The following is a 12,827-nucleotide window of genomic DNA, read 5'->3' on the forward strand; positions in this document are numbered from 1 at the left end:
CCCTTTAAAAAAAAGAGAGCGAATAGACGGCATTTAGGGTTGTTTATGTTTGACATTGCTAAATATTTTATAGCCTACTGAATTGAGTGCAAAAGCAGAGTACATTTTGAAGGTACTTTCAGTCACTGTTTTGATCATGACCTTAGAGGAAGAATACATTTTTGTGCTTTGTCTTTTTATGATTTAAAAGATGTTATGTTTTATTTGTGCAGTCACTACGATGTGTGTTTCAAGAAGAAAACGCATATCCACTTAAACATTTCTGTTAAAGGCCTCCCGAGTGACGCAGTGCTAGAGGCGTCACTACAGATTCTGGTTCAATCCCGGGCTGTGTCGCAGCTGGCTGTAACCGGGAGACGGCGCACAATTGGCCCAGCGTTGTACGGGTTAGGGGAGAGTTTGGCCGGCTGGGATGTCCTTGTCCCCATCGCGCCCTAGCGACTCCTTGTGGCGTCCGGGGGCATGCACGCTGACTTCAGGTCGCCAGCTGTATGACACAGGTGCGGCTGGCTTCCGGGTTAAGCGAGCAGTGTGTCAAGAAGCAGTGCGACTTGGCACGTCGTGTTTTGGAAGATGCATGGCGCTCGACCTTCGCCTCTTTCGAGTCCGTACGAGAGTTGCAGTGATGGGACAAGACTGTAACTACCAATTGGATATCACAAAATTGGGGAGGAAAAAAGGGGTTAAAAAATATAATAATTGGACATTTCAAAAATATATATAAAATACAAAAATATTATGTTAATACTTAGCATTCTTACTTGTGGTGCCCAAACCTTGTCGTCTGTTCGTGTGTGTGGGGGAAGGCGAGTGTTCTGTTTGTGTTAGAGAGATTTCAGAGGTCAGAGATAAGACGGATGACCTTGTGCAAAGACTTTTCATTAATAATTGCCATTTTATTTTACTGTTCTTTTAAAGTTTTGTCCCCTTAAATTCCCTTGACCTGCATATAAAAGTTAGATGAAAAATACATCTTCAAGTATTCATATCTTTTGGGGGTGGGGCAATTCCATTTCCTTAATCAACTTGAGTAAGAATATAATTGACCTCAGTCCTCACCACTGTCACAAGTAGATATTTTTGGACTGAAAGGAAATGCCTGGATCTGAAATAACAATTATACAATTGCTCCGCCAATGATTGAGGGTCATAGGAGTGGGCACTCATTTAATATAAGCAAAGTGACGAAACACACTGGACATATCACACTGTAGGATTGTGGCAAAAACGCATTGAATCAACACAGAATGCCTACTCATAAGGTAATACTCAATTGTAGTAGAATAGAAAAGAATGTTTCTGACCACTACATTCTTTATGAAAGGTCCTATCTCTTTGAACTGCTTTCTTGATTTCTTTAGATCACACAGCGCACCTAATTGAAAGTTGAGGCTAGACATTGCAGCGGCCAATCGAGAGTGTATTTGATTGTGACTTCTTTTTGATGCAACACTTCAACACGTTGGTCTAATTTGAGCCACCTAACAGGTTAGAACACATTGCTATGGTTGAAGAACAGTTACATCATTGTCATCATCCTATAGAATTTAACAAGGGTACAACAGTCATAAGTTTGTAAAAACCCTTTCCCTACTACAGACACCTAACTTGCCTTTTAAGGAACAACACATACGTTTGTGCACACCCAGTTTGTGCAACCTAATTGTACGATAATGGTCATGGCTCTCATTGAGATGCTGCTTGGCAAATTCAAACCACCTCTTTTTCCACCGTCAGCTCTGCAGGAGCTCAAGCACCAGTAGTAAATGCCATATTCATAGACATCATTCACGCAATAACAAACACTTAACAATCTTGTTGTAAAGAACTTTTTCATATAATAGTTAACGCCAACCCATTACATTTTCCCAGTGCAGGCCCACCCAAGCTTCCAGTGTCAGACATGGGTCAACGTAGGGTTAAATACGTGGGCATGTTACAGAGGGGTGAGGTTGTTATAGGTGACAGCCTGTCTTGTTGGGGAGGCGATGTGGCAGAGTGCCCTCTTGTACCTGTGCTACTGAGCTGTTGGTGCCAGCCCTTGTTGCTGGAGGAGGGGGCATGGAGGGCATTGGGGGTGGGGGTGGGTTCCCAGCAGTCAAAACGGGTTGAAATAATGTAATTCCATCGTGTATTATTATTGGTTTTGGTAAGCTGGTAGTAACTGTCATTTTCTGGGTTAGGCCCAGGAACAAACCAAAAAAAGGGCCAGCTGTTAAAAGTATAGACTCGACCAACTTTCAGTAGTTATTATTTTTCCACCTATTTTTCGTAGTTTAGCACTTTATCATTCCAGTAGAAATGTCTGTGATGGGTATATTATATTACATTTACATTTACATTTAAGTCATTTAGCAGACGCTCTTATCCAGAGCGACTTACAAATTGGTGCTTTCACCTTATGACATCCAGTGGAACAGCCACTTTACAATAGTGCATCTAAATCTTTTAAGGGGGGTGAGAAGGATTACTTTATCCTATCCTAGGTATTCCTTAAAGAGGTGGGGTTTCAGGTGTCAATATTGGCATTGATAGCTGTTAATACGTCCAAGTCCTGTCCATTAGGTTGATTGTTTTTTGGGGGATAGTGCAGCGCCCTCTTTGAGCGCCGTCCAGTGTTTGTGCTCTTCTGTCCGATAATAATTCAATCCGTTTCTCTTCCATGCTCTCTCCCCCTGCAAGGAGCGGAAGGTACACAACCTCTGCTGTGTTTATTTGTTAGCGGTTATGCCATTTTTTTGGTTGGGTTATTTTTCCACAATTGTTTTTAGCTGTGTGTGGCAAACGTTAATTTATGTGTTCTCATCTCTGTTTTCATATGGAATTTCCATGTATTCTAAGCGTTACATGGGCCACAGTGCATTTGCATTAGTCGGGAAAACCGGATTTAATAGCAGTCACCATTGCTTCACTGTTGCTTCACAATAGCTTTGCTGATGCACACTAAGGCACTATAGTGCGAACAAATTGCCATATTATAGTTTCATTCAGCAAGTAATCATTAATAGCACTCACTTCATCATAGACCTTCCCACAATGCATTTCTACTCACCTAACCCCAGCCCATGTAAGCATTCAATCATGGAAACTTCTGTTTTGTGTTTTCCTATTTCTTTTTGGTAGCGTTTAAAAGCTTGCAAATACCATCCATTTTTCCCTTTTAGTATTGACTAGATGAGAATTTAACGTTGTTCATTTTCTATCTGAAATGTTTAATTTCAGCCTGTTGTCATTGAGTTGCTAATGTTCTGTCTTGCTGTTTTTGTTTGTTTTTTTGTTTTAGGTTTTCATAGAGCTGAATCACATTAAAAAGTGCAATACTGTGAAAGGAGTCTTTGTCCTGGAGGAATTTGGTAATTACCCCATCTATTGATTCTAGGTCTGTACTCGACACGGCAGTAACTCAGCTTCACGACAAACGCAAAGCTGACACACAGAGATAGCAACTGTAACGACTCGGGGTTCAGTGGATTCACAACAGCTCTTGCTTACCTCGGGGCAAATATAGTCCGTGTTAGAATGAGCTAGTTTCATTTGGCAATTGAGAAGTCCAGCCCTCACAAATAGGAATGTTTGCTAATTTCATATATATTGCTGATTTTATAAAATAAGACAAAACAACCCTATTTGTGAGATTTCTGTTTTTATTTGCTGTCATTTCATTTTGTCCAAAACTATTTTTCGTTTTTAACCATGAGATCTTAGGAGTCAGATCTGTCGTATTATGACGGAAGACTTGATGCACAGCTTGTTTCTGCATCAGACTTTCGTAAGGATCAAATGTTGGAAATTAGTGCTTTGGGGTAGGAAATCGTTTTAGGGTTCACTCGACCAAATAAGATGGTATGTGCATGAGAGGGAAATTCATCAAAGCCCAGAGCAAAGGGAAGCAGAGCCCCAGATCTTGTTTTAACGGTTTAAAAAAAAAGAAGCTCATTAAGAATAAAGGACACCTACGTTGATTTTATATTCTCAGCTCTCAGTTGAAGCTGAATTATCTTGAAAAAAAAAATCAATTTAGATTCCTAGGGGGTACTTGATCTGCTTGCTTGATCTTCAGGATAGAAGGATGCTAACTTGTTGGAAATGGACACATCTGGGTTGCGTTGAGGAGGCACACAAAAAAACATTAAGAAAATGAAAATGTGCTTTCTTAGGCATGTTCAGGTAGTATCTCAGCCATTTCAAAACATTTTTGCTCAATGGTGCCTACTAAATGCGATTAGTGATTCCTTTCCTGAGACCAGGGCTACTATTTAGATATTTAGAGCATTTCCTTCTTGATGTGTACAGTAGATGGTTTGTCATGGCTTATTATACTGCCATATTTGAAATCGATAACCAGTGACCAGTGAGATTGTTAGGAGAGGCCTAGATCTGTGATAGGTGATAGCCCCCATCTCTGTCAGCGCTGGACTGGGTTACTGCCGTGTCTCTGTGCTGCTTTTGTAATATGTTACCCTCATCTTTGCCGCTATGAAAACCTTCATTCTCCAGCAGGTAAAGTGCTGTCAAATTTCTCTTCTCCTTTCCTCACTTAAGAGCATTCCTCCTCTCCGTTCCCACCTTCTCTCATGCCCCTCATTCTTTATGCAGAATCCCCCTCGTTCCTTTCTTGTACCCTTGCCTGAGTTTCTGCCTGTCCTTCTGACAGTTTATGAAACTTTCTGCTCCTCTCCCATCACTTGAAAAAAGCAAACCCCTCTAGCGTTGTTTTTCCCTCAATGTTTTGGGGTTTTGAGACGAGGAAACCTGGCGACTTGACAATGTGGGGAGCTGAGGGTTTTGAACTGCCCCCTTCCCCTCCCCATTTTTTCCGACCCCTACATCTCGTTCGTAGGTTCAGTTACTAATGAAAAGTCTGTCCTCCGACACTGGCTTTGAACTTGGTCTAGGGAGTTGGGCCTCATTAAAAGGACACTTCGGGATTTTAGCAATCTACTTACCCAGTCAGATAAACTCGTGGATACCATTTTTATGTCTCTGTCTAGTATAAAGGAAGTTAGATGTAGTTTCGTGAGCCCATAAACTCCGTCATTACGCTAACGCTAGTTAGCAATTGTTTTAGTTAGCAACTTCCTTCAAACTGCACGCAGAGACATAAAAATAGTATCCATGAGTTAATCTGACAATGGGGAAGTAGATAAAGGGCCTCAATGCCAAAATGCCAAAGTATCCCTTTAACAGCTTATGTGTTTGTGACATCTTTAAGTGTTCAGTTTCTTGGTTAACACACTTTGTTTTTCCCCTATAATGTCCTGCTTAGTTTCTTTCCCATTCTCCATTTTACATTGTTATTGTTGTTGCTGTACACATTTGTTCACACTGTGACTCATGCACAGTCTCCGATTGTTTTGTATTTTCAAGCCATTCGTGTGAGTTCTTTCCTTTTCCGTGGGCCATGTATGTCCTTCTTTACACAATCATTTTGATGCTTGTATTCAAATGGTTTGCTGCTACAAACAGTTTAATCTATTCACCAAAACAAATCTAGGAACAGTAAGTAAGGGAGGCAGGAAAAAAACACTTTTTAGGAAACAACCAAACTATATATTTTTTTTTATCAGGTGAGAAACTGAGCCAACTCATTCAGGTATACTGTTTGACATGTACCACAAGGATAAAGCTGGCGGCAAGCTAGAAGCGAGGTTGAAGTTTGGGTGGTTCTCGCAAACTAAGAAAAATAAACAAACTAGCCAGCTTTTTGTCAGAGCTGTTTGCCACTCGCTGTGGACTGGGCAGATGAAATTCTCTAACTTTGTGAACTCATCTCTGGTGACAGTCATGAAGATGGTAGTCCGGTATGCAGACATGGTGGAAACATAACCAAACTGTCCCCAAGTTTTATTCACACACAAGCAGTTTTCCATAGTTAGCTTTAAAGATGATAGCTAGCTACGTAACTTAGCTGTGGCTGTTTGCTTGTCAGCATAGCTTGTAGAAAACAATGCTTTTTGCCCTGGGATAGTGCGACGCTAGCCCCTGTGTCTTTGGTCAAAAAGACATGCAAGCCGTTGATTCACTGTGAACACCTCAATTCCACAGCAACCAGAATAATGCTGAATATATAGTAGTAAAGATGTGTGTGGTTTCTACTAGAGAAAATTAATAATAATACAATATTAGTAATGTATATGCATTCACTAGAAAAGACTGACATTAGAATAGGTAATATGCATAAACAGAAAATAATATGCATGAATAGTCAAAAGGAATGTATACATAAACATAATGGCAATAATACCTAAGAAATAGACATACATAATAAGTGGCTGTGATGTATACATAATAGGTGATACACGTAAACAATATGCATATATTGGTTGCAATAATAAACTGTGCCACTAGGCTGCAGACGAGCCCTGTAATAGCTCTAATTGCAAAGGCTGACTGACATCCGGGAAGATTCCGGAAAGGGCGGCGCTAGAGAACGACAACTCTTAACGGCTGCATTTCAAACTCAAAGTAGACCTAGGCCCTAAACCCTCAGGCCTTGAATGACATTTTTCATTGTCACATCCGAGTGTTCTTTTAAATGTCCCTTGCCCAAGCGAGGGAGAGTGATGATTGGAGAGGCAACGTCCTTGGTGGAAATCTTGAAGTTGAGCTTAAAAACAACCAACCTAAAGCTATTCATGTTTTATTAAATTTTGATTTAATCAGGGTCTGTAGTAATGCCTGTAGCACTGAGATGCAGTGCCTTAGACCTCTGCGCCACTCGAGAGCACAATGTACCTAGTAAGATAACGTAACTAGCTAGCACTCCTGTCAGGTAGCTAGCTACAGTTACCCATAGTTGGCTAGCTAGTTTTATAGTTTGGTAACTTACTCTAATGCATTTCTGAATTCCCCCCCAAAAATTACAAGACTCTAGCTACGTTTTATAGGCTCCTCACTACGAGACTACGCCAATTTTCCAATGCTAAAATCAATGTTGTTTATATATTTTTTAGCAAGCTAGGTTCATAATGTTTTCTAACATGCTGAAAATGCAGCCTTGTTGATTTAAATGTAAAACTTTGTGGGCCACCAGAGTTTGACATGTGACTACAGATTGAATTGTGGGTGATATCCTGATACCCTGCAAGTGACCAAAGTTCTTCACTCGCTCAGATGGCAATCAAACTGCATCCAGTTTCACTGGGGATTCCCAGAGGGAAAATTGCTAGACCAAGGGCTGAGTGGGTAAAAATAACGTGTTTAGACTGCAGCCTAGTGGGTGCCGTATTTCCCCATAGAGAATAACAGGCATAAATGGCGAACTGCCTAAATGGCCTGCAGTTACATACAACACTGTAGAATAGGAATTTACAGGTACAAATAACATGCATACATGGTAACAAAATGGATAGAAGTAGCAAAAGGGATAGAAGTAAGATTATATGGAATATAAACCTGTACACGATACTGCTCTGACCACGGCTTACCGCAACAGTGAATAGACCAGTTAGAGGAACCTTAATGGAAGCCTACATAATATACAGCTTAACAAGGAACGTGAACTATACGTCATAACCCAATACTGATATATTAATTTGTAATAGACAATATATAAAAATGAGTAGCAAGGCTACATTAACTGGGAACTAGCATAGGCGAACCAGGATAAGTTAGCAAGGCAAGATAGCAATGATGCTGTAGAATGTTACAGGAGTTATAACTTGGTTTATCTGTGGCGATTATACAACAGGCATAGCAAAACAATTCTAATCAGATTACAGGCATAGCGATAAAATAAAAATAAAAGTTTAACACCACTTTGTTTTCTCAATCACATTCAATTCAGCATTGGACAAAAGACGCGTTTAAGTTTGTTCCACCTGAGTGAGTCTGACCACAAGTCAGAGACCACTATAATGATTCACCAAATGCGTTTGGATACTTTTTGTCTTCTACTCTGTAGCGGTGCATGGGTAATATCACTGGGGAAGCCAAGCCAGGGAAAAAAGCCATATTACAACCTATGTGTTGTGATATTTGCATTATTTGCTCTGTAATCCCCCCCACACACACACACACATTCTGAAATAGCATTTTTGTCCCACCCACTTTTATCATTGGAATGTGAAACAAAACAAGGCAACGGGGTGCTTTAGAACCATGTGGATGCCTCCGAACGGTCGGGTAGGCTGTTTGGATTATTTATCCGAATCGATTAAAAATGTGTCCCCTTCACTTCTAAAACCAAAGTTGCGCCCCTGAATTCAACCACTTTTGTTTCATCACAAAACCGGAGAGTAACCTCTGTCTGTTGAAGTCCACAAAGCATACTGCATGTAACAAACAGTCACATGACCTACAGCATGGTCAAGCAAGTTGATGTTTACAAAATTTTCGGACTACTAAACAACTATTGATTAAGGACAAAGGAGCGTTACCACAAGTTGCAAAGAAAACGGGAGCTGCCTCCACTATTCCAACACCATTTCAACATCATCAAATCATATATTCTTACTCTAATACAGTGACAACTAAAAGATACCAAAAACAATTTAGTCCAATCAATGTAAGCTAAATATGATGTGGCTGTCCATTGGTTTTATTTGTGTGTGTGAGAATGCAGAAAAAACATGTTGATTCACCCTACTACAAGCATTTCACTACACCCGCAATAACATCTGCTAAATATGTGTATGTGACCAATAAAATTTGAAACGTCAATGACATCCTCTCATGTTGACAAAACAGTCTGACTGTCATACAATATACACTTTTATTTCTTGTTATCCTAGGCTACCTAGCTAAAATGCTTGCTCGCTAGCCTAACTTCCTTTCGTGGGAAACATTAGCTAGTTAACATTAGCCTTCTCCGTATAGCTACATAGCTATTGAACTATCATCCTCTCAGTCCAGGGCAACAATGTATGAATTTATGGTTGGATCAGAATTGCCTTTATAATTATTGCCTAGTACGGGGAATTAAATAAAAAACAAAGTCCAAATCCCTATCTCTATCCATGACAAGGAAGGGCTAATTTTAGCAAGCTAGCCACTGGAGGACAACAACTCGAGATGCAACAATTCAAATCATCACATTTTATTTGTCACGAATACAACAGGTGAATACAGTGAAATGCTTATTTACAAGCCCTTAACCAAAAATGCAGTTAAGAAAAAAAGTGAAGTATTGACTAAAATAAACTGAATTTAAAAAATAACAAATAATTAAGGAGCAACAAAAAAATGACAGTGAGGCTATATACAGGGGGTACCGGTACAGAGTCGGTGTGCGGGGCACCGGTTAATTGAGGAATGTAGGTAGAGGTAAAGTGGCTATGCGTGGATAATACACCGAGAGTAGCAGCAGTGTAAAAATGGGGGGTAGGGACAATGCAAATAGTCTGGGTAGCCATTTGATTAGCTGTTCATGAGTCTTATGGCTGGGGGTAGAAGCTGTTAAGAAGCCTTTTGGACCTGGACTTGTCTCTCCGGTGTCTTTGGCAATTTGTTGGGCCTTCCTCTGATATCGCTTAGTATAGAGGTCCTGGATGGCAGGAAGGTTGGCGCCAGTGATGTACTGGGCTGTACACACTACCCTCTACACACTACCCTCTAGTGCCTTGCGGTTGGAGGCCGAGCAGTTGCCATACCAGGTGGTAACGCAACCATTCAGGATGCTCTCGATGGTGCAGCTGTAGAACTCTTTTTTTCCCCTTTTTATCCTGAGGACCCATGCCAAATCTTTTCAGTCTCCTGAGGGGGAATACTGTAATTGCTGGACTATTAAGCGCACCTGAATATAAACCGCACCCACTGAATTATAAAAAAAGATGTATTTTGTACATAAATAAGCCGCAAATGTCTATAATGTCTTTTTGCACTGAGTCAGTTCCTCACGCTGCTTTCCAACGTCTTATCGACTCATTAAGGCCAAGCTCCCGTGCAGCAGCTCTATTTCCTTTTCCAACAGCCAGATTGATCGCCTTCAACTTGAAAGCTGCATCATATGCATTTCTCCGTGTCTTTGCCATGATGAGGGTGACAAAATTACTACCGTAATCAGAATGATGGGAAGTTTGAGCGCGCTCGATTTACGTCACATTATGTGACGGTGCTCAGTTTTTTGGCGGCATGAATCTTGTGAAAGCCATAAATTAGCTGCGTCATTGTATAAACCGCGAGGTTCAAAGCGTGGGAATAAAGTAGCGGCTTATAGTCCGGAAATTACGGTAGGTGTTGTCGTGCCCCCTTCACAACTGTCTTGGTGTGTTTGGACCATGATAGTTTGTTGATGTGGACACCAAGGAACTCAACCTGCTCCACTACAGCCCTGTCGATGAGAATGGGGGTGTTTTCGGTCCTCCTTTTTCGGTTGTCCACAAACATCTCCTTTGTCTTGATCATGTTTAGGGAGAGGTTGTTATCCTGGCACCACACTGCCAGGTCTCTGACCTCCTCCCTATAGGCTGTCTCATCGTTGTCGGTGATCAGGCCTACCACTGTTGTGTCGTCGGCAAACTTAATGATGGTGTTGGAGTCGTGCTTGGCCGTGCAGTCATGGGTGAACAGGTAGTACAGGAGGGGACTGAGCATGCACCCCTGGGGGGCCCCCGTGTTGAGGATCAGCATGATGGATGTGGTGTTACCTATCCTTACCACCTGGGGGTGGCCCGTCAGGAAATCCAGGATCCAGTTGCAGAGGGAGTTGTTGAGTCCCAGGGTCCTTAGCTTAGTGATGAGCTTTGAGTGCACTATGGTGTTGAACGCTGAGCTGTAGTCAATGAACATTATTCTCACATAGGTGTTCGTTTTCTCCAGATGGGAAAGGGCAGTGTGGAGTGTAATAGAGATTGCATCATCTGTGGATCTGTTGGGGCGGTATGCAAATTGGAGTGGGTCTAGGATTTCTGGGATAATGGCGTTGATGTGAGCATTTGAATGCACTACATGGCTACAGATGTGAGTGCTATGGGTCGGTAGTCGTTTAGGCAGGTTACCTTGGTATTCTTGGGCACAGGGATTATGGTGGTCTGCTTGAAACATGTCAGGGAGAGGTTTAAAATGTCAGTGAAGACACTTGCCAGTTGGTCAGCGCATGCTCGGAGTACACGGCCTGGTAATCCGTCTGGCCCTGAGGCCTTGTGATTGTTGACCTGTTTAAAACTTCTTAACGCTACCCATCCCTTAAGCGGGATAATTGTCATCAGCAACCGCTAAATAGCATAGCGCCTCAGTCAAATAATATTACTAAAAATATTCATATTCATGAAATCACAAGTGTGCAATATTGCAAAACACAGTTTAGCCTTTTGTTAATCCATCTGTCGTCTAAGATTTTGAAATTATGCTTTACAGGGAAAGCAATCGAAGCGTTTGTAAGTTTATCGATCTCCTGACAAAACATTAAGTACGCTTAGCATCAGGTAGCTTGGTCACGAAAATCAGAAAAGCAATCAAATTAATCGTTTAACTTTGATCTTCAGATGTTTTCACTCACGAGACTCCCAGTTACACAACAAATGTTCATTTTGTTCCATAAAGATGCTTTTTATATCCAAAATACCTCCGTTTGTTTGGCGCATTATGTTCAGAAATCCACAGGAAAGAGAGGTCACAACAACGCAGACAAATTCCAAATAATATCCGTAATGTCCACAGAAACATGTCAAACGTTTTTTATAATCAAACCTCAGGTTGTTTTTAAAATATATAATCGATAATATATCAACTGCAAATGTCTTTCACAGTAGGAGAGGAAAAAACAATAGCTGCCCAAATTCTGTTGCGCTAGCAAAACTCGTGACCACTTGGCGCGATGTTATTGTTCTGGCTCATTTTTCAAAATAAAAGCCTGAAACCATGTCTGAAACTATGTCTGAAGACTGACACCTTGAGGAAGCGATAGCAAAAGGAATCTGGTTGATATCCCTTTAAATGGAGCAATGGAAGGCTATGGAACATGGAGTTTTCAAAATAGAAGCCACTTCCTGGTTTGATTTTTCTCAGGGTTTCGCCTGCAATATCAGTTCTGTTATACTCACAGACAATATTTTGACAGTTTTGGAAACTTTAGAGTGTTTTCTATCCTAATGTCAATTATATGCATATTCTTGCATCTGGTCCTGAGAAATAGGCCGTTTACTTTGGGAACGTTATTTTTCCAAACATAAAAATAGTGCTCCCTAGCTTCAAGAGGTTTAAGGCTATGGAGAGTGTGATCACACAGTCGTCCGGAACAGCTGAAGCTCTCATGCATGCTTCAGTGTTGCTTGTCTCGTAGCGAGCATGGAAGTTATTTAGCTCGTCTGGTAGGCTTGTGTCACTGGGCAGCTCACGGCTGTCCTCCCCTTTGTAGTCTGTAATAGTTGTAATAGTTTACAAGCCCTGCTACATCCAACGAGCGACGGAGCTGATTTAGTACGATTCAATCTTAGTCCTCTATTGATGCTTTGCCTGTTTGATGTTTCGTCGGAGGGCATAGATTGTTTTCCTATAAGCGTCCAGGTTAGAGTCCCTCTCCTTGAAAGCGGCAGCTCTACCAATTAGCTCAATGTGGATGTTGCCTGTAATCCATGGCTTCTGGTTGGGGTATGTATGTACAGTCACTGTGGGGACGACGTCATCGATGCACTTATTGATGAAGCTAGTGACTGATGTGGTGTACTCCTCAATGCCATCGGAAGAATCCCGGAACACATTCCAGTCTGTGCTCGCAAAATAGTCCTGTAGCTTAGCATCTGCATCATCTGACCACTTCCTTATTGAGTGAGTCACTGGTACTTCCTGCTTTAGTTTTTGCTTATAAGCAGGAGGATAGAGTAATGGTCAGATTTGCCAAATGGAGGGCGAGGGAGAGCTTGTACACGTCTCTGTGTGTGGAGTAAAAG

At 41.4% G+C, this 12,827-nt stretch overlaps 1 protein-coding gene across 12 annotated transcripts in view; it reads left to right on the plus strand.

The window, feature by feature from the left end:
• The window catches only part of LOC115112059 (MAP kinase-activating death domain protein), an 88,278-nt gene that overhangs the window by 68,418 nt on the left and 7,033 nt on the right, over positions 1–12,827 (plus strand). For 10 of the 12 annotated variants that reach the window (XM_065011815.1, XM_029638769.2, XM_029638770.2 and 7 more), the window contains one exon: positions 3,284–3,353. The exons of 1 other annotated variant lie outside the window; for it this stretch is intronic. In XM_065011815.1, coding sequence (XP_064867887.1) covers positions 3,284–3,353 — 70 coding nt within the window. Of the gene's footprint in view, positions 1–271; positions 495–3,283; positions 3,354–12,827 lie in introns of those variants that run through there. One more of the 12 variants, XM_065011823.1, reaches the window with a different exon arrangement.

This window comes from Oncorhynchus nerka, linkage group LG27, assembly GCF_034236695.1.
Source record: "Oncorhynchus nerka isolate Pitt River linkage group LG27, Oner_Uvic_2.0, whole genome shotgun sequence".
NCBI lineage: Eukaryota > Metazoa > Chordata > Actinopteri > Salmoniformes > Salmonidae > Oncorhynchus > Oncorhynchus nerka.